Source organism: Mustelus asterias, chromosome 4 (genome assembly GCF_964213995.1).
Source record: "Mustelus asterias chromosome 4, sMusAst1.hap1.1, whole genome shotgun sequence".
NCBI lineage: Eukaryota > Metazoa > Chordata > Chondrichthyes > Carcharhiniformes > Triakidae > Mustelus > Mustelus asterias.
The window spans coordinates 99642849-99665936 of record NC_135804.1 but is presented as its reverse complement, the minus strand read 5'-3'; the positions used below and the strand labels follow the sequence as shown (position 1 = coordinate 99665936).

Sequence of the window (23088 nt, the reverse complement as noted above, 5' to 3'; positions counted from 1 at the left end):
GTCCCAGAACATTAGCTGAGTTTTTGGATTAATAGTCTAGCGATAATACCACTAGGCCATTGCCTCCCCTTTTATAAAGGGTGAGCAAAATCTATTATTGAAATTGCTGAAACTAAACCAAACCAAAATTAATTTTTCTCAATTACTTCAAGGCGTAACAAATCAGAACTTGGTAATTATAAGGTAGCGAAAAATTTGCGAATAAACAATCCAGAATCTGAATCAATCAAATCACTAAAAATAAATCAAAAACTCTCATCAGCCATTTATTTCTCAAAAATATTTTTAGTTTGTGTGTTTTGAATCTTAAAGGCTTCTAATATCTGATTGCCTTCCTGCTGTCATCACAGCAAATATATCCCAGTCAGTGTAAACCTTTCACTCAATTCCACTTATCCCCTTCAAGGTGTTGCTGCAGGCCCATCAAGATTGACCACACTGTCTGAATTCCCAACCTTCAAACAGTTGGCTATAATGAGTGCAATTACTGTTGGCAGTTTAACAATGCAATGTTAATGAGGCCTAACCACAGAAATTGATCAAACCTCCCATCGACTGCACTGAGCAGTAGAGCAGTTCCTGCTCTCACCGCCCACCTCAATTGAAATGCACCCTTTGCACACTTAACAGGTTCCAATTCACTGAATTCCTGAAGGTTTCAGCGACGGGCCAGTAATAGTAATCTCGGGTTGCATTCTACAGCACCCCGAGTGCTGGTGGGTGGGCAGGCGATAAGGGGGGGAAGGGGGGGAAAGAGGGGGGGGGGCGGCGGTTCCAGCCAGAAGTATCTTATTCATCCACCCACCACAGCAAGTGATTATTGAACCCATCAGGCACATATGTGGGCCAATTAATGGCCACTTAAAGGTCTCATCCTGCTGCTGTTGAGTATAAACTTATGGCAGGTAAGTCTCACAACAGACAGCCACCCTGGCAGTCTTCACTGCATGAGCTAGTGGTGGGAAAGAGGGGATTGTCTCCTTAAAGGGCCCCATGGAGGGCCATCACCGAGGTCTTCTGCACCTCCGGTTCCCCTATCCCTCAGTATAGCACTGAAGTGTCATCCTAGATTACATGCTCATATCTCTGGTGTAAAATGTGAACCAGCAGCCTCCTGAGTGAGAACTGAGGGGCTGGATTTTAGATTGCGACCCATCCTATCTATCCCAAGTCCATCAACTGCCTCGTTCCCTTTTGTCAGGGGCTGCCAGCCTTGCTCTGGCAGGATCCCCAAGACTTACCTCCAGTCCTGGCTCCAGTGCAACATGTCTTCTGTAGATCCTACTGCAATACCAATAGCAACCACCACTTCTGGCACTGTCGGTACTGGAGAACTGCCAGTCTCTGATCAGTTGGCAGCTTTCTAAACTGGGACTTCCTGTTGCTAAGTAGCCGAAGTCCTGCCTCAAGCTATTTAATAGCTGGTCAGGGCCACCAATCGCAATCTAAAATCCAGCCCCTCAGTTCTCACTCAGGAGGCTGCTGGTTCACATTTTACACCAGAGATCTGAGCATGTAATCTAGGATGACACTTCAGTGCTATACTGAGGGATAGCTGTACTCTTGGAGTTACCATCTTCCAAATGAGGCAGTAAATCAAGGCTCCAACTTCACTTTCACATGGATGCAATAGATATAACACTTTTGAAGAAGAGCAGGGGAGATCTTTCTAGAGTTCTGGTCAATTTTAAGGTCACCAGCAGAGGGGCTAGGACAAACTGCAGGCCAGGGAAAAGGGGTTAGTTTAACTTAACGGGGAGCCCAGAAATCGTGGTTGGGGAACCAAGACATCGGAGGGGATAGAGAAGGTAGAAAAGTCATAGCTGGAAAGCGTGGGGAGGTTCAAATCACCTGGGAGGTTAACAATGAAGCACGCAAACTCTTACTGATCCACTAACAGGGCAGGCACTTACTTACCTGTTCCATCCAGCAGTTCTCATTTCACCTCCCATCAGTTTTCCAAGGCCCAAAAAATCCTCCTGAGCATGGGCTGGTCACCCTTCATCCAGCCTGACAATGGAAGGGTTCATTGAGGGTTGGGTTGAGATTTGAAAAGTATTCAGACTATACACCCAACCCATCTATTTCTGGTCCAATCTGCGATTATTTATCCAATTGATGTCAAGTCAAGTTGGACATGAACTTTTCTACTTATTCTGAGATAGGATTTAATGAGAGGACTATTTTCATATGCTTAATTGATGCTTCTGAGAGAAGTAGCATAATGAAGAAAGAGAGACTGAGGTGACTGTAGCACCTGTTGTTTTTTTAATGCTGCAAGTTGAAAAGAACCAACAAGTAAAAACAATTAATTGAGGAACTCATAAAACAAAATAAAACAATTAGGGAGAAATTTAACTTGTGCCAAAAATGGGCAGAATGACAAACATACATACCCGACGATGTTGGTGAGAAGCGTGAGCCCAACTGGGGTTTCTGCATTATTTCATTATGATTGACAAGCTGCCATCATTATTTGTACTTTTTTTGGCAGCTCACCAATAGGTGTGCACATGTCTGCAACTCCATTTAAAGTTAGCATTTGTCTCTATATACATTCGTACTCAGCTAGTTTCAATCACAGCTCTCTGTCACTGCTGTAAAACGTCGATGATGACTGGAGTTCGGGAGGGACTCAGGAGATCTGGAGGTCCCCATGAAGAAAGCACACGGCAACATACAAATTCTTACAGAGCTCAAGAGGGTGGGTGCAGGAAGGATGGTTTCCCTTGCTCAGGAATCTACAACCAGGGGACACCGTTTCAGAATAAGGGGCAGGCCATTTAAAGCTGAGATAAGGAGGAATTTCTTCACTCAGAGGGTGGTGAATCTTTGGAATTCACTATCCCAGAGGACTGTGGAGGCTCAGTCATTGAGTATGTTCAAAACAGATGGCAATAGATATTAAAGACATCAAGGGATATGGGGACAGTGCAGGGAGATGGCATTGAGGTCGAAGATCAACCCTGATCTAGTTGAATGGCAGAGTAGGCTTGAGAGGCCAAATGAACTACTCCATCTCAAATTTCCTATGTTCCTGTAAGTGACAAAGAGGAAGGAGCTTCTTGTTTTAGGGAAGAGAAGATTGCCAAGACAAATAGCCTGGGAGCAGTGATCAGAGGAAGAGCAGATTAATACAGGGAGAATTGCACCCAGGACTTTACTACAATGTCACAGAAAACACAATGGCCGGAACTCTACCACCTCACCCGCCACAGAATCAGAGCGGGCGAGGGTCTGAAAATGGAAATCTCTGTTGATCTCAGGCGGGAAATTCCAGCCTCCTCACACTTTACTTCACACTCCTCCTATCACAGCAAACCACCAGTGAACCTCCTTTTGCTGCACTCTGTAACCCTTTACTGCCCTCAGCCCTCATCGTAATAAAACGGCCTCAACCGGGATTTTGGGTTCATGTCACACTATTTGTAACTCCCACAGTTGCGTGGACCTGCAGAGTTTCACTGGCTGTCTTGTCTGGAGACAATACACATCTTTTTAGCCTGTCTTGATGCTCTCTCCACTCACATTGTTTCGTTTCTTAAAGACTTGATTAGTTGTAAGTATTCGCATTCCAACCATTATTCATGTAAATTGAGTCTGTGTCTTTATAAGCTCTGTTTGTGAACAGAATTCCCACTCACCTGAAGAAGGGGCTTAGAGCTTCGAAAGCTTGTGTGGCTTTTGCTACCAAATAAACCTGTTGGACTTTAACCTGGTGTTGTTAAACTTCTTACTCAGTTATTTCACCACACTTAGAGGACTTTTCATGCATCAGCAACACTGTTCCACCCAGACACTCAACTTCAAAATCTTTCAGAAAACTCATCGTAATAAAACCTCTTTCTTCCTACAATGGGGTTTTCTGAAAGAAACCATACGATATCAAGGAGCGGACAAGATCTGAAGAGGGCATTCCATTCATCCATAATTACTTATAGTCCACCAGGGGTTGCATGGCATCACTGTTCACTGCAATTCTGCATGCCACTGTCTTTCCTCCCTCCATCCAATGTCTGATGTTGTCCACCTATTCAGTCCTTCTGCAAACTGGCCTGTTCTTTTTGGGTATTTCACCTTTGACTGACATCACTAGCAGACTCTCACTCCACCTTTCTCAATTTCTACTTCTTAATTTCAGCTAAAAGCCATCAGCTGCTGGGACTCCAATTTTCCTGCAGACATGCTCTTTGGTTGTTCTCTCTGTCCAGCTGATCCTAAAGAACATTCACCAGCATCACATTTCAAAAGGGCCACATCTCCACAAACTTGTTGCTCACTGGAAGAGAAGCATTGGAACACTAAGCAAGGCCTGGCCTGGAGCATCACAGCTAGCAAGATTAGAGGATATGCTGTGCACAATATTTAGCTATTTTGCGATACTTTTCACCGAACTTTCTCCCCTGCTCTGCATAAAAAAGTGCCGTTGTTTCACGCTCCCATTCACCTGTATCTTCAAACTTACCATTAATTGGTAATCCTTGTTCCTTTCTTGTCCTTCCAGGCCTGTTGCAGTCGAGATAGCCCTTCAGAGAATACAGCTGCAATGCCATTACCCTTGCAGATACTAGCTAATAAACTGGCACATTTCATTGCCAATGGTGGCTTATTGGTAGCACTCTTGTCTCTGAGTCATCAAGGTTCTAGATTCAAACCCCACTTTGGATCTGATCAGGTAATCTGGAATGATACTTTGCTGCTAAAGAAGTTCAACATTATCAAAGTTGCTATCTTTCACATAAGGGCTGGGATTTTCCATTCAAGCCCGCTGTTAGGAGCGTCTGGTCCCGCCAAAAGTTAATGGACTATTGGCTAGTCCGCCGTATCCCCTGCAGTGAGTCCCACCATGCCGGGGATGGAAAATCAAGGCCAAGGAAGAGGTCCCATCTTCCTTTCATCTTGCCATAAAAGGATCCCTTGCTAATATGTGAAGGCAAATTGAAGACTCTCCCAGTATTCTGGTGACAATTCTCAACACCAAAAAGAAGAATCTCTTATCTCATTGTTCTTGTTTAAAATCTTGCTGTGTTCAAATTGGCTGCTATGTTTGCCAATAAAACAATACAACTTCTATTCAGAAGTCATTTAGTGGCTATAATATTTGTTTCAGGATGTCATGAGAATATAAAAGGTAATATATCAGCACAGGTTCTTTATTTCATGTCACCTTGCCAGCTTCCTGAGCTACACTTTGTTGATACTCAAATTCACACTTAAAAGGGAAGGCAAGTTAGATTGTGATAACTGCAGACCCTCATCAATTGCCTTCACTCAGTGGCCAAAGAGCTCCTTCCAGAGTCACAGTGCAATTTTCACCCACACAGAGGCACCCGAGGCATGATCTTCAACGTGTGGCAAATCCAAGAAGAATGCAAGGAGCAGCAGCAACCACTGTACATGGCCTAATTATGTCAACTGTGAAGGATTTTGGAGTATTCTCCTCAAATTTGGCTGGCTTCAGAAATTTGTCACCACCCTCTGCCTATTCCATGACAACATACAAGCCATGATCCTTACCAACGGAACCACCATAGACTCTATCTCAGTGAAGACTAGGGTCAAACAAGGCTGAGTCATTTCACCAATACTCTTCTCCATTTCCCTTACTGCAATACTACAGCCCACCTGCAGAAAATTACTCACAAGCGTGGAGATAATTGATGGAATAAACGGGGAAATGTTCAAACTATGCCACCTTCCACCCTAATCCAAGATGAGTCAAACTCCAATTATTGAGATCCAGAATGCAGATGATGCTTGTGTGTGCACTGACTCAGAAAAGGAGCTCCAGGTCATTGTCAACTCCTTCACCGAACCATGTGAGAAAATGGAATTTCACTAAACAACTGGAAAACTAAGGTGATCTTCCAGCCAGCTCCCACAGCACAACACATCCCACCAGCGATTAAGATCAACAGCAAAATTCAAGAAAATATGGACCATTTGACACATCTTCGGAGCGTCCTCTTGATGAAGGCAAACTTAGATGATGAAATTCATTATCATCTCCAATATGCCAGCCCAGCCTTCAGCTGACTGAAGAAAAGGGGATTTGGGGACCAGGATCTCAAACCTGAGATTAACATCATGGCTTACCTGGCAGCAATGATCTCTGCCCTGCTATATGCTTTGGATACTTGGGAAATCTATAGTGGGTACCTCAAAGCACTGGAGATGTATCACCAGCAGTGTCTTTGCAAGATGCTCCAAATCCAGTGGCAAGAAAGGCAGTCGAAGAGCAGCATCCTCTCCCAAACCAACATGTCCAGCATTGAGGCTCTAGTCACTCAAAACCAGTTCCAACGAGCAGGACATCCAGATCATATGCTGGACATCAGACTCTGAAAGCAGCCTATTCACTAGGAACTCAGTCACATCAGGATACTCCCAGGAGGACAGTGAAAACACATTCGGGGTATCCTCAAAACAACTCTGAAAAGGTCAAACATACCCATTTACTTTTGACTGACAAAATGAAGAAAGTTAATTTGGGAAGGCATAAATACAGACAGACTTTATTAGGAACACATGAGGCCCTATTTTACCATTTTGATTCTAAGTGCTGGATGGACTTGAAACTGGGAGTGTTTCAGATCAAACATTTAGACCCGTTCTCAGGCGCATCCATACGCGCTCTGCCTGCAAAAATACCAGCGATTCCGAATCGCACTGCACAAGCCTGTGGGCGGGGCTTAACTCACCCGAAAACCTGCAGTTCCGATCGGTGCCTCAAAACAGATAGAATGCCTCCCCCTGGCCCCCACAGACATTGCCACAGACATTGCCCCACAACATTAGTGACCCCCTATCCCCCTCACCCCCACACCGATCACCTCCCCTCCCCACCGATCTCAAGCAGAGTGGCATCAGACCCCCCTTTCCCCCCACTGATCTCAGGCAGAGTGGCAGCAGACCACCCTTTCCACCACTGATCTCAGGCAGAGAGATTACCCCTCCCCCCCAAACCCTACTGCACAAGGCCCCTATCTCCTGACTCCGATGGCTGAATGACACCTCCCTCTCTCTCACCTGTCCCCAGTCATTGAGGCACTGATCCACCGCACCGCCCACCCCCCCCCCCCACCCCCACCCCCGTCCCCCCCACCGTCCCCCCCACATCAGCACACCTGCAAGTGCTCATTTGCCTTCCCCTCAGTGCTAACAAGCAAACTGTGTGTAACTTGCTGGAATGCTCTGCCAAACCGCCTGAAGCTGATCTGCCCGAACGAGGGGCAGCTCCATAAAAACCCCAAACATGGACAGGCAGGTGGCAGTGCAGGAAAAAAATGAGCATACGACCAGCTCCCTGATTTACTAGCGGTGACCTCGGGAGCCTGGTGGATGCGGCAGAGGCGAGGCGGGATACCCTCTTCCCCACAGGAGGGAGCAGACCAGGGGGGTGCCTCAGTTAGTGCCATGGCACTGGCCCCCAGAACAGGGAAGCAGTGCCACAAAAAGGTCAATGACCTTATCTGAGCAGCAAGGGTGAGTGCTTTACCCCATCTTGCATCTTTCCCCAACTCGCCCCAGATCTTCCCATCCTCAGCACCCTGCATGCTTCCAACCACTGATCCTAAGCACCTCCTTCCTCCCCTCTGCGTCACTCTCTGGTGTGCACGACACATCTGCTGATGTACATCAGGTGGAGGAGGGAACATCCGAGGCCTCTGGCACACGGGGGCCTGCCAGAGGCGATGACTCAGCTGGCCCCAGGCTACATGCTGGGCCTCTGCAATCACTTCTCTCTCTGCTGCTGGAGATGCAGCAACAGAGGCAGGGAATGCAGGAGGGGATGACGACCGCACTAGACCAACTGCGAGGCTGTTGGGAGGAGTCCCAAAGCTTTCAGACAGGTTAGCTATTGTCTGTCTTGTGTGGTTCTTAGGCCAACATTGCAAGGGTGGCGTCTGCAGTGGAAAGCCTGGGGAATCCTCACCATGACTGGAGGCTCCAAGCGATGGCCGAGTCACAGCAGGCCAGAGTGGAGTCCCAGAGGGTCGCGGCTGAGTCACAGAGGGTCACAGCTGAGGGTCTGAACAGGATTCTCGATGTTCTGTGGTCCATGGCTGAGAGGCTCGAGAGCTTGCAGGAGACCCAGTGGGACAACGCTGAAACATAGCGGGCTACAGCAGCAGCCCTTGCGAACGTGGCCCAGTCGCAGAGGGTCGTGACTGAGGAGCTGCAGAGCTTGGCCCAGTCTCAGAGGGCACTTGCTGCGGCCATTGACAGGTGGCCCCCGACTCAGATGGCCATCGCAGAGGGCTCAACCATCATGGGTAGGACGCAGGTGGTCCTCCAGGACTGGCAGGGCCAGGTGACGCCAGAGCTTCTGCAGCTCACTGCAGAAGCCATTGTTCCATGGAGTGACCCAGGGGCCCACAGGAACCCCAAGGGAGGAGGAAGGGCTCGAGCCCATGTGGCTCCTTCTGGCAAGGAGACTGTGGCTGTGGCTACACCTTCTGACTCCCTCCTTCCTGACACCGGGGCATCTCAAGGGCAGCAGGATGAAGAGGGTGTCATGGAAACGTCCCAGACATCTGGAAACTGGACATGGCCCTCAAGGTCCAGGGTCTCCAGACGACATCCGCCACACGCATCACAGGCAACGGGGCGAGGTAGGCAGCTGGCCCCCTCCACCTCCGATATACATTCTGGGGAGTCACTGAGATGGAGTGGTAGGCCACGTAAGGTTCAGAAGTTGTAGCTGCACTGAGATGGCACGGGCGAAGGGCTGCACTAGTTTTATAGATTTTAAGCATCTTAATCTTTTCCGTTCACACATCTTTATGTTAGAACTTATTATTTAAACACCTTTATTGAAATCATTAAATGGCTTTTCACCACCCACCCCGTGACTCATTTGTCTCATATGTTGCGAACAGGAATCTTCTTCCATTGATGATTGCCAGAGGGATGCTTCATGTTGATGTCAGTTGGGGAGGTCCTTCAATGCTGTGTCACTCAGAAAATTAAGCTGCTGGTTCCCCAGACTGATGAGTGGTTCCCTCCCGTCCCCCACCCCACCCGCCCCAGAGCCCTGTATGGGGGTTTCAGATCCCTTGCCCAGTACACAGACATGAGCCCAGATGCCAGCGTGCCTGCAGAGTTCAGGTAGGAGTCAGACTGGTTTGCACCAGGGCATCATCATAATGGTGCTTAGCGAGTTGTCATCACCCTCCTGCCTGCCAAAGAAACTCACTGACACAGCATACCCAGGTCTACCACTCTGGTGTGACGATTTTGCAGGAGATAGAAGAACTTGAGGAGGTGGCGGCGGCGGGGCGGTGGGTGGATTTGGAACTCACAAACACAAGCCCCTAGTGACTGAACTGCCTGGTGATCAGGGACTCCCTTTCCACCCTCACATGCCTCATTTTAGCTGCCAGCCCTCCAGCGCCTGGGTGGTGTTGCTAGGCGTGCTCTTCCTCATCTTCCTCCTCCTCCTCTACCTCCTCCTCCTGCTGGTCATGCTCCCCAGCGACACCCAGACAGTTGGCCTTCATGTCCTTCTCCTCCAATAGGTCACCTTTCTGGAGAGCCAGGTTGTGCAAGGCATAGCACACGACCATTATGCGGGAAGAGATCACTGGGCTGTATTGTAGGGCCCCGCCAGAGCGGTCCAGGCACCGGAATCGGATCTTGAAGAATCCAGTGCACCTCTCCACTATCATGCAGGTGGCTACATTATAGCGGGTCTCCGCCTCAGTTACAGGCCTCCACACAGGCATCATCAGCCATGGCTAAAGCAGGTAAACCATATTCCTCATGAGCCATCACCGCAGTCTGGGCTCCTCCTCAAATGCCTCTGGGATGTCAGAGCTCCTGAGAATGAAGCTGTTGTGCACACTGCCAGGGTGTCTCGTGCAGACGTGCACAATGTTCATACTGTGGTCACACACCAGTTGGGCATTCAGGGAGTGGAACCCCTTTCTGTTGACGAACCTTCGGGGATTTTGTAGGGGGGTCTTGAGGGCGACGTGTGTGCAGTCGATGACCTCCTGTACATTAGGCTTCCCCACAATGGTCGCAAACCCTGCAGCCTGGGCTTCCTTATGTGCCTGGTCCAGGTTAAATTTGATGTACTGCCCAGCCTGGGCATACAGGGCTTCTGTGACCTGTTTGACACAGGTGTGCACAGCTGATTGGGAGATGCCACAGACATCTCCGCTAGGGGTCTGGAAGGAACCAGTTGCATACAAGTTCAGAGCGGCCGTCAATTTGACAGCCACCGAGAGTGGGTTTCATCCCCCCCCACACCCCCTGCCCCAAGGTGCCAGGTCCTGCAACAGGTATCACAGGTGTTGCACTGTCTCCTTACGGAGGAGGAGCCGTCGGCGGCACAATGTGTCCAACATCTGTTCAAATGATACTCGTGCACAGAACTGCCGGGGTCGCCGCTCCCTCCTTCTCCTGCACTGCTCCTCTGGGCGAATGGCGGCCTTGGTGGCCGTGTCCATCTACTTCTACTTCTGCAAGTGGTAAGGCTAGGGCCTCCTGTGCCCACAAATCTTCCTCTTGTTCCTCCTCCTCAGCTCCAGCAGCAACCAAAAGAACAGCAAGATCAATCGGTTGCATCGCCAAAGTCATCTCGTCATTCTGAAGGTGGGGGGCGTGGTGTGTGGGCGGTTGGAGATGGAAAGGAACACATGTAGAGGTTAAGAAACGCTGCTTGCCCCTAGCCCAGCAACTGTCCATACTGCCCATACCCCCACCCACATGCTCCCCAGGAGCACAGACCCCCCATTCCCCCACTCACATGCTTCCCAAAATCACAGCTCTTTGAAAAGATGAGAGGCTGCAGCAGTGCAATTTGCAAGGGCTTTCTGCACACCCTTCAGCTGGCAGAGTGCTGAGTGCACTTGGACCCAGCAGCATCCACAAGACCCAAAGTCAGTGCTGAGATTCAGGTCCGTGCTGCAAATCGGACATCGGACACCCTGATGAACAACAGCCCCCCACATTCGCAGAGCCCCCACTGACCCAAGGAAGAAAATGACCGCAACGTAACGTAAGCAGCAGAGAGCTGTCGGATGCTCGGCACTTACCTCCTCATTAACCCTCACTGATGGAGTGCCCGAATCAGACTTATATGGAGCATGTCTGTTTTGTGTTGATTCTGGATGGGCAAACACGGTGGTAAAGGGGGAAGTGCAAACTTGGGCGTGCAGCCCATTAAGTCAATTGAAATGCATGTAAATGCATTTAATTGGGCATCGCGACCGTTTTGGGCGCAGTCCCGACTGCAGCCATTTTCGGGCCTTCATAAAGGGGGGAGCCAGTGCGGAGGCGGGCACAGATCGCACTACTCGCCTCACGCCCGACTTTACCAAGTTTTGGTGCCTGAAACGGGAGCAACGCAACGGTAAAATTGGACCCGTAGAGGTGAAGTCGGTGCATCAGAGAGAGAACACTAACTTCTAAACTCATCTACCTGACCCTCCAAGCTCAACCTGCTCCAAATTTGGCAGAGTCTGCAAATCGCCATCAAAGAGCCTATCAAACTGAAGTAGAAGGAGGTCGTCCTTGATCCTGAGGGACTGCTTAAGACTCCAGCTAATTCAAAACTTTATCAGCCACATGCTGGTCCATACAATATGCTATCATCACTATTTTTTATCAACCTCTGATGGTTCCCTGTCTCCCAGGACATTAAACAAAATGCTCATCAGTGTATAGAAATCCTTTTAATGCCTCACCCAATCTTGCTACATCACTGCTGAAGTAATGTGATCTGGTTTCCTGTCCACCCTCTCCATCTGCTCCATTAGTGATAACTGAATCGTCATCCGCACTCTCTGAATGCCACTTGTTGTTTCTCAAAGCTTTAAAACCCTCAACACCCCATCTTTAGGAACCTCTTTCTGATTAATTCTCCTCTGTGAAACCCCTAGAGAACTTTTCTAATTACTTTCCACACAGAAGCAAGCTATTTTTATCTTCAGTTTCATAAATTGGCATGCCATTATTCATCTGTGAGTTATGTGACGATCCATCTGTTTTGCGGTTTGCATTTACGTGAAGCCTTTAATGCATCAAAGTAAGACTGTCCTCTTATTTCTGGTATCCGAATGAAAGCATTATTGTCTGTGTGTCAAGAGTACATTTCCAATTTGAATAGATTGCTGGAATGGCCACAAACTGCAATTGGCAGCAATTTACATCTTCATTAATGTGTATGGCTGTTTTGTGGGTGGGGCTCTTCTAATCTCCCCTGCAGTATCTTTGCTTTTGATATTTCTAATTTTCTTCAGTATTAAATAGCCTTAACTTTACTGCACATATCCTTAGTACACTTGATTTTTGACTTGTATCTTTATATATCCATGCAACTCTGCCTTTCCTACAACTCCTTTACCCCTGGTCAGGATATTATTCAGTTTCTATCCCACTCACCCTACAATTAAATGTTTTCTATTGTGGACTTGCAGTTTTACCTGTTAATGTCTCCAGCCAGTTAATCTGAGTTTAATATCATTTTTTCACTCCAAAGCTTACTGTCCTTTCCGTTCAAAACCTTTTATTTTAATCTATTCTGACTGGAAAGAAATAATTTAAATTTCTATAAAGCTTTTAGCAAATTAAATATTTTTGAAATTTCTCCACTATGGAGGCAAATGTGCCAGTCAATATATACATGTGAAGATCCCAAAAAGAGAAAGGAGATAAATAGCCAGTGGTGATTAAATATTCAATGCTGGACAGAACGTAATGCCATGGGATCCTTTAACAGCACCTTAGATAGACTGGAAAAGTTTTGCTTAAGCATCTTGGGTTAGAGTTCCATTAGTCTGCACTATTAGCACAAAATAGGTGAGGCAGCTGATGAGATCCCAGAAGGAGAGCATTGAGAGACTCCAGCACAAAGGGTCAAGGAATATTAAATGTAAGTTACACTTAGTCTGAAACCAGATAAATGCAAAAAACTGGGTATTGATGTGATTGTCCTTTTAAAGACAACACAGCAGCAGGGGGGCTTGGGGGACCAACTAGCATGAGAGTGGGTAATCACTCCAGTGGGTGGAGTTCTCGCTTGGGCAGAAGGCAGTCTGAAGACATGTAGAAGACATGTAGGGACTGAGGCAGCCGATGGGCTACTCCAGAGCAGCCGGAGGCTTCAGTACAGGTTTTCCTTGTTAGTGAACACCCTTTGTGTTCTTGACAAAGTCTGTGGTGTGCACCATTACATTGATGACGAGGATAAAATAGATTATGAGGACACTGCCTGTGCCCCTAGACGTGTGAGTAGTGAGATGTTGAGACATTGCCAGACCCTGAGGGATAGATGCAGAGCAAACTTCAATTGGTTGGTACAGTCAGAAGTTTAGAAATATACAGGAAAAAAAATGAAGAGAAAATAACCCTCAGAAGCAAGAGCTGGAAAAATGGAATTTAGGTTTTAAAAAAAGGAAAGATTTTTTTTCTTAACAAGGAAGCAAAGAAAACGCAGAGCAGTGTTTTGAGTGAAAAACAAAATGCCCCAAGGAGTTGTAGCTAGGTCTCCAGAGCACGGGAAAGTGAAGAGGCTGAGATTGCCGGGCTCCTGATCCAAGCAGAGCCTACGGAAGGGGTCCAGGTAGCAGGTCCCTGCACTGGGAGGTTGCAGGCAGCAATTCCTGAATTTTTGGAGAGAAGTTCTCAATTTGTTTAGAAGAAGAGTTAAAAAAATTTAAAAATGACCCCTGGATCTTGCAGTGAAATCGATTATAAAAAGCCTGGTACATCAAAGGAAGAAAGGAACGGACTCTCCAAATGGATTGAGAGAAAAAAAAGCTGCAATGAAAGAGCTTTCTGTCAGTAAAAATAAGTTTAAAAATAAAAAAAAGGTAAAAAGGTTCAAAGGAGGACCTGCCAGGTTCACGCCAAAACTTCAAAAGCATGGGAACAGCACATAGAGAGAACTGGCAGCTGCCGACAGTTAATTAAAAAATTGACAATCATAAAGCAGTTATGCATTTAAAGAGGTAATACTGTTAAAGTGACAATGCATTAAAAACAGCAACCACAAGAAGAAACAGGGGAAAATGACAGGAAAATGGGAGAAAACGTCAGATGGAGGGCTACTCTCAAAAAAGGTCCAAAAACCACTAAGTCCTCAGGGAGGAGACAATGTAAGACTTCAGAGGAAGCAATAAGCTCTCAGGGAAGAGGCAATGGAAGATCTCAAAGGAGGCAACGAAAGGTCCCAGAAAGAGGGCACTGTGAGACCCAAGAAGGAGAGCACTGAGAGAACCCAGAAGGAGAGCAACAAGAGACACTAAATGGCCAAATGAAGAGAAATGAGAGAATTACAGAACACTTCGTTGGAGACAAACACAACCAACTGTGAAGATTCCATTTGCAAATGTATATGTCCAGTAAAAACATGATGGATTCACCTCAGAAGAAACCCAGAAATTAAAGACTTAAAAAGAAACTATTGAACATAAAGAAGAATCAACAAAAAGAATTAAAGCTTTAGGGAAGACATTAAAACTTAAGATGAAATGACTCTCAGCAAACTTGAAAAAAACATTGCAAAAGAAATTTACAAAATGAAGTTAAGAAGGAGAATTTAATGAGACAATGGAGAATACGCTGAACTCCACGAGAAAGCAACTAGAAAACAAGAGCGAGCCCAGGGAAAAATTGAATCAGCATGGTGAAGAAGGGAAGCTTGGAAATGAGAAATAAACTGAAGAGGTGAAAACATTGAACTTGACAGCAAATCAGCAATTCAGACAGAGATAGAAACTGAGATTATGTGCCAGAATAAGATTGCTGAAATGGTTACGCAAATGGAAAAGCAGCAAGCCTGTATGAAAGAGTTCCATGCAAGACCATATTCCTTTAATATCAATCCAATGGAATCATCTCAGATTACAGAGTTATACCATTCTACAAGAACCAGAAAAGATGTTCAAGGACTCAATTTATAATGGTCCAACTTGTTTAGGTAGATTTGGGACTGAATAACTCGGTTATTGAAGATTGTATAAAAGAATTAAAAGGGGAGGGATGTGGTGATTTGTAGTGATTGTCCCTTTCAGGACAACACAACTGAAGACGGTCACCTGGCTTGGGGGAACCAACTAAGATGAGAGTGGGTATACACTCAAGGGGGTAGAGCTCTCACCTGGGCAGAAGATAGTCTGAATATATGCAGAAGACATGTAGGAGTTTGGGCAGCTGATGGGCTTCTCCAGGGCAGCCAGGGGGCTGCCAGTGTCCGTACAGTTTTGCCTAATTAATACATACTTTTTCTGTTCCTGACAAACTCTGTGAATGTACATCATAAGTAAGAAGTCTAACAACACCAGGTTAAAGTCCAACAGGTTTATTTGGTCGCAAACGCCACTAGCTTTCAGAGCATGCTGCTCCTTCGTCAGGTGGAGTGGGAGATCTGCTCACAAACAGGGGCATACAGTGACACAAACTCAATTTACAGAATAATGACTGGAATGTGATTCTTTACAGCTAATCAAGTCTTAAAGGTACAGACAATGTGAGTGGAGAGAGCATTAAGCACAGGTTAAAGAGATGTGTATTGTCTCCAGACAGGACAGCTGGTGAGATTTTGCAAGTCCAGGCAAGTTGTGGGGGTTACAGATAGTGTGACATGAACCCAAGATCCCAGTTGAGGCCGTCCTCATGTGTGCGGAATTTGGCTATCAGTTTCTGCTCAGTAACTCTGCGTTGTCGTGTGTCGTGGAGGCCGCCTTGGAGAACGCTTACCCGAAGATCAGAGGCCGAATGCCCCTGACCGCTGAAGTGCTCTCCAACAGGAAGAGAACAGTCTTGCCTGGTGATTGTCGAGCGGTGTTCATTCATCCGTTGTCGTAGCATTTGCATGGTTTCCCCAATGAACCATGTCTCGGGACATCCTTTCCTGCAGCGTATCAGGTAGACAACGTTGGCCGAGTTGCAAGAGTATATACCGTGTACCTGGTGGATGGTGTTCTCACGCGAGAACACCATCCACCAGGTACACGGTACATACTCTTGCAACTCGGCCAACGTTGTCTACCTGATACGCTGCAGGAAAGGATGTCCCGAGACATGGTTCATTGGGGAAACCATGCAAATGCTACGACAACGGATGAATGAACACCGCTCGACAATCACCAGGCAAGACTGTTCTCTTCCTGTTGGGGAGCACTTCAGCGGTCACGGGCATTCGGCCTCTGATCTTCGGGTAAGCATTCTCCAAGGTGGCCTCCACGACACACGACAATGCAGAGTCGCTGAGCAGAAACTGATAGCCAAGTTCCACACACATGAGGACGGCCTAAACCGGGATCTTGGGTTCATGTCACACTATCTGTAACCCCCACAACTTGCCTGGACTTGCAGAATCTTACTAGCTGTCCTTTCTGGAGACAATACACATCTCTTTAACCTGTGCTTAATGCTCTCTCCACTCACATTGTCTGTACCTTTAAGACTTGATTAGCTGTAAAGAATCACATTCCAATCATTATTCTGTAAATTGAGTTTGTGTCTCTGTGTGCCCTGTTTGTGAGCAGATCTCCCACTCCACCTGACAAAGGAGCAGCACGCTCCGAAAGCTAGTGGTATTTGCTACCAAATAAACCTGTTGGACTTTAATCTGGTGTTGTTAGACTTCTTACTGTGTTTACCCAGTCCAACGCCGGCATCTCCACATCAATGTACATCATTACAGGCATCTCATGTCCACAGATCTAAATACTGAGGATAGAAAGTTTCTGCCAATTGCAGCAATTCAAGGAGGCTATGGAAATTAAGTCTGATTGATTGGGAGTCCTCGCCTGAATTGAAGGATTCTATGATTCTATGTTTCTAGCCCTCAAAGCACAACATTCGAATGAGCACTTGGCCCCAAATATCAACTCTTGGAGGCACTAGTAGGCATGTTTCAAAAGTTTTAAAATATTTAATTTATTAAGGAACTGACTAGATAGCATCAGGTAAACTAGTACAAAGAACAAACAAAGAACAAAGAACAATACAGCACAGGAACAGGCCCTTCGGCCCTCCAAGCCCGCGCCGCTCCCCGGTCCAGGATTGAATCCTGAATCCAGGATCCCCGCCCAATTTTTCAGCCTATCTACATCCTAATATCCTATCCACCGAGCTGTCCCTCACAGCTGCGATGCTTTGTTCATCACAACCTATTAACTCACCCCCACCCCCCCATTCCAGACCATGTGATCTCCAGGGAGAGGCGAAAACCCAGAGTGAAAACCCCAGGGCCAATATGGGGAAAAAGAAAATCTGGGAAATTCCTCTCCGACCCCCTGAGGCGATCGAAACGAGTCCAGGAGATCACACTGGCCCTGATCAGAAAATGCTTCCCAACCCTATTCATTTCCACTTCTGCTTTACGAACACCTTCTGAATTCCCTGCCCCCGAGACAGGTTCCCAACTATCCGCAGTCTCGCTCTGTACTGGCACCAGCAAGATGATCATAGAATGAAGCCTTGAAACGAGAAACAAAGAACAATTAGCCCGTGCCGCTCCCTGGTCCAAACTAGACCACTCTTTTGTATCCCTCCATTCCCACTCCGTTCATATAGCTGTCTAGATAAGTCTTAAACGTTCCCAGTGTGTCCGCCTCCACCACCTTGCCCGGCAACACATTCCAGGCCCCCACGACCCTCTGTGTAAAATATGTCCTTCTGATATCTGTGTTAAACCTCCCCCCCTTCACCTTGAACCTATGACCCCTCGTGAACGTCACCACCGACCCAGGGAAAAGCTTCCCACCGTTCACCCTATCTATGCCTTTCATAATTTTATACACCTCTATTAAGTCTCCCCTCATCCTCTGTCTTTCCAAGGAGAACAACCCCAGTTTCCCCAATCTCTCCTCATAACCAAACCCCTCCATACCAGGCAACATCCTGGTAAACCTCCTCTGTACTCTCTCCAAAGCCTCCACGTCCTTCTGGTAGTGTGGCGACCAGAACTGGACGCAGTATTCCAAATGCGGCCGAACCAACGTTCTATACATCTGCAACATCAGACCCCAACTTTTATACTCTATGCCCCGTCCTATAAAGGCAAGCATGCCATATGCCTTCTTCACCACCTTCTCCACCTGTGACGTCACCTTCAAAGATCTGTGGACTTGCACACCCAGGTCCCTCTGCGTCTCTACACCCTTTATGGTTCTTCCATTTATTGTGTAGCTCCTCCCTACATTATTCCCACCAAAATGCATCACTTCGCATTTATCAGGATTGAACTCCATCTGCCATTTCTTTGCCCAAATTTTCAGCCTATCTATATCCTTCTGTAGCCTCTGACAATGTTCCTCACTATCTGCAAGTCCTGCCAGTTTTGTGTCGTCCGCAAACTTACTGATCACCCCAGTTACTCCTTCTTCCAGATCATTTATATAAATCACAAACAGCAGAGGTCCCAATACAGAGCCCTGCGGAACACCACTAGTAAATGATATGTGTTTAAAATTATGCTTGCTTTTTGTGATAAACCCATTTTCTGCATCAGGTTACCACACTCAAATACAACAATGAGTATACAAAGTTAAAAAAAATGTTGCCATCACATTGTTTGATTGCACTGATTGATGGAAGAGTTTATGTTTGTGATTGTGCAAATAAGTGTGGGTGAAAATATGAAATCATTATTTCACTTTGGAAAAACAGTGCAATTCTGTGTGTAACATATGCTTAACTTTGCGATTGTGCACCAAAGAAAACACTGCCTCTACATCTGACAGACAACAATTTTAACAATGCAGTACTCCCTCTGGACTGCACTGAGATGTCAGTCTCAATTGTGTACTCAGATTCTGTAGAGGAGCCTGATCTCATGGGAGGAAAATTGGAAAGGCGTTACTTTTTTGGCACGGTGATTGCGATGCATGATTATCTCGTGCTGGTCCCACTGAAGCAGGCAGCACACAAACTTCATGGTGCTTTTACATCTAAATAACATCAGTGAGCAGCCCAGGGTGGAACGTGCTGTTAACTTGCTGCTTGCCCAGTAGGAGGCCCAGTAGCACGTGTCGTCTGGGCCTTGTAAAGACAGTTTGTGCAACTTAAAGGGGAGCTGCAATCATGCAACAAGGACTGCTGCATATTGCAGAATTTTTGATTGGAGAGAAAGGCACAGCAAAAGGAACAACAGACAAAGGGAACGTGTTCCAATGTTTTCTGTTGCAGCCTGGAGGCACTAATGAAAGAGGTGGAAAGAAGCTACGTTTCTGAAGCTGAGGGTCACCAGGCTTGGGGGGACCAATTGGGAGTGAGAGTGGGTATTCACCCCAGGGGGTGGAGTCTTCTCTCAGGCAAAGATATGTAGGGACTAGGGCAGCCAGATGGGCTGCTGGTCTCTGTACAGTTTTTCTTGTTAATGAATACCTTTTGTGTTTCTAATGGAGTATGTGGAAGTGCATCATTACAGATATCAACTCCCAAAGTCTGACCCTGTAGACCAAACTGAAGAACTAACTGCAGAGCTGCAAGAGTTCAATAACTTCATATGGATTGTTAAGGTCAGTTTATTCATCTCCACATGACAATTGGTTGCTGCACCAACACCTCACGTTGCTCAATGCAACGACCTCATTACTAGTACCATGCTGCCTCAACTACCTCTTGCAACTTCCAAATAGATCCAGATATTCAACTACGTAATGCACATCAACCACTGTAACACACTGGCCGACATTCTTCTCTCTCTCTAGCAGGGCAAGGTTGCTCCCAACAACAGGGAGCAGTAGAGAACTGGCGGTGGCAGGCATTCTTGCATTGACTGAGCCCTCTGGAGGAGATAGTATTGTGCATCACTGTCATCTGCCATATTCCCCTGCTCAAACCTCACCTCATCCTATTATCTGGCATGAAGTGAAAGCCACAGAAGGTGTGACCATGGACCTCTTGCCTTTCATTCCACCCCACTTCCCTTCCTCCAACCTCATATTCTGCATTTCTGCTTTCAGATACCCAAGAGCTACCAGATGGCCAGTCACTGCAGCCTCACCATGAAAGGTAAGAGTTATATGAGATATCCCATAAAGAAGCAAATCCGCAACCACCAGTCCAGATATCGGGTTCAATTTTAGCAAATTCAAAACCCACCCACTTGCACAAAGCTAAAATCCAGATGTTGGGCACCGTGCAAACTTTGAATAATAGCCTTTGTGCCAGTTCACCAGAGGGTGGGATTGCAGAAGAACTTTCTTATAAATGATTTAGATGTAGATTTTAATGGGACAGCATGCAAGAGAATATGAATTGATGTACACACCGAAATGCTTGGTGCAGCCTGTCACAGAGCCTCTTGTCGCTGTCTAGCAGCACAGAGAAATATAGCTCCTATTGGTACAGAGATTTCTAGCATGAAAATGTTGGTCAACCCCATGACAGTGCTTGCAGACCCACTGTCTGGTGGGCCATGTCTCAGCTTCCACTGTAGCACAAACAGAAGCAACCTAACATCTCAAAGCTTCAGTGGAGGTTTTGATCGATGCCATGCTTGGTGCCATGCGGGCTCAGACCATTGTCATGTTGGATGTAGAACTCAGTGCTCAAAGGGTCCTCCAGCAGCTCACTAGGATTGATGAGGCTTCTCTCTGTAGGAGTGCCAGTGTCTCCGTGCAGCACGGACCTACTATCATCTCACAGGATGACAGCTTTCATGCTCCTGCCACTGCCGCTCCAGCAGCGTCCTTGGAATTGTGTTTCAGCCAGCCAGCCCATAAAGCTGCTGCCCACATCAAGGTGTTGCAGCTTGAAGGCAGGCCCACAAGGTCCAGATTTGCACAAGGTCATCCTCCAAGATCATCTCCATTGTACCCAGATGAAAGCAGCTTTCCACCAGCCATACTGAAGTAGTGCTGCATTGCAGAACAAGCACAGGCAAAAACACCCATAAGACAGACACCAAGAGAGCGCACTCAGGTGAAAAATGCAGCTTTCTATGTATAATTGGAAGTGTTGGTTGAAATTTTTTTGTTGGTGAATTTAATTTCACAATTTTGACTAATGAAATGCTGTAATGGTACGTACCAAATGGATGGAAAGGTGGGAAATTATAGATCAACTGTGATGTGGGGATGGATCTCAGGGGAACTGGAGTCTGAGAAACTGCTTCCGGAAAGCTCATAACAGAGCGAAGGGTTCATGGACGTCTCCTCACTTCATCTCCTCAGGGGAGGACTGCACCTTCCTGATATATGCGCACAAATTGTTGACGGTGGTAGAGCAGGTAGACATAGGGTGGGATTCTGCGATCTTGTTCGCTCCACCCCCGCTGCAGTAAGAATGGAGAATTTGGTTCTCAGTCAAACTCCATTCACTGTATCAGCGCCAGAGAATCCCAGCCGCTGGTAAGATCAGAGGTTTCCGGCGAAAGTGTTTGATAAGGCCAAGGGTATCCTGAGGTTTATTAATAGAGAAATAGAGCACAAAAACAAGGAGGTTATGGGGAAAATTCATAAACACTGGTTTGGCCTCGACTGGAGTATCATGTCTAATTTTGGGCACTAGAATTTAGGAATGATTTGTAGAGAGGGTGCAGAAAAGAATTACAAAAGTGGTTCCAGAGATGCGTACCTTTGGTACAAAGATTGAAGAAGCTGGGGCTGTTCACCTTGAAGAGAAGGTCGAGAGGAGATCTAATAGAGATGTTTAAAATCATGAAGGGTCGAGAGAGATTAGGGAGAGGCAAACCATTCCCATTGGCAAAAGGATCAAGAACCAAAGGGCACTGATTTAAGTGAATGGCAAACAAACCAAATGTGACATGAGAAAAACTTTGCTTATCCAGCAAGTGGGTAGGGTATGTAATGCACTGTCTAAGACTGTGATGGAGTCAGATTCAATCATCACTTTCAAAAATCAATTAGCTAATTATCTGAGGGGAAGAAACTTGCAGGAAGATGGGCTTGGGACTAGCAGAATTGTGCTTGCAGAGCGCAGGCTTGAATATGAAAGATTGAATGACCTCGTTCTGTGCTGCAATCATGCAATAAATCTAAGATAGAAAGGTTATGGAGGAAGCAACAGACTACCACAGACTCAGGAGACAGACTATGATTAGTATTGCAGGATTCTTTCCTGAGTGGTCTAGTCAGCAAAACCATTGCTGCAGCATTTAGATTGCTTGCTCCATGGCATTACTGGTGGCCACACGGCTTTCACTATTAGCTGCGGTGTCCATGGTGTGTTGGTGGACGAAAATCATTAGTTAGGTCTGGGTGAAGGTCTGGAGCTGTCAATAGCCTCTGGTCCCTCATAGTGGGCCAAAGATACATGACTGGTGAGGGATGAATGTAATGGTTGGTACCAAGATACCAGCCATTTACCAACGATAACTTAATAAAGTGTAACCCTTGCAGTTATGGAACATCTCTCCATTAACATGCGGGTCCACAGAGCCATGTGTATGCAACTGATTGTACCCTAAACTAATGGGAGTCCCACCAGCCTTACAAATTTTTGTACTTTCTCCTTTTTTCTCTGGTCAGTATGGTTGGAAACAGCGCTAGGGACCCGGGCTTGATTCCCAGCTTGGGTCACTGTCTGTGTGGCGTTTTCACGTGTTCCCCATGTCTGCGTGGGTTTCCTCTGGGTGCTCCGGTTTCCTCCCACAGTCTGAAAGACGTGCTGGTTAGGTGCATTGACCCGAACAGATGCTGGGGTGTGGCGACTAGGCGAATTTCACAATAACTTCATTGCAGCATTAATGTAAGCTTATTTGTGGCTAATAAATAAACTTTTACTTTAAAAAATTCCCTTTCCTTCTATAAAGATGATTCGGACATCATGGTGCTGGACACTGGGGGTTGGGGGGGGTTGCACATGTGGAGGATGGAGACATCAAGGGTAGGTGTCAGGCACTGGGGAGAACATTGGGAGGGGAGTCAGACTTCGGGGAGGTGGTTTGGACACGAAGAGGAGGGTGGAGGTCGAGGGCATGTTTGGATGAGATATGGTTGGGGGTTAGTTCAGGTCGAGGGAAGTGGTTGGGTAGGTGAAGGGTTGTGTCCATTCAGGTTGGGGAGTGAGGTAGGGAATCCCATGTGGGTGGAGGGATGGGGATTTCCCTGGGGGGTCGGGAATGTGGGGAAGGTCCCATGCAGGGTTCAGTCTGTGAAT

The 23088-nt window shown here is 46.8% G+C and overlaps 1 protein-coding gene across 14 annotated transcripts in view; it reads right to left on the bottom strand.

Moving 5' to 3' along the window:
• Positions 1-23088, bottom strand: part of nlgn3a (neuroligin 3a) — a 189837-nt gene that overhangs the window by 122094 nt on the left and 44655 nt on the right. Inside the window, exon 3 of one of the 14 annotated variants that reach the window (XM_078211446.1) lies at positions 9450-9455. The exons of 11 other annotated variants lie outside the window; for them this stretch is intronic. In XM_078211446.1, the coding sequence (XP_078067572.1) occupies positions 9450-9455 (6 nt within the window). Of the gene's footprint in view, positions 1-9449; positions 9456-10032; positions 10059-18089; positions 18116-23088 lie in introns of all 14 variants that reach the window. 2 more of the 14 variants (XM_078211447.1, XM_078211450.1) reach the window with 2 other exon arrangements.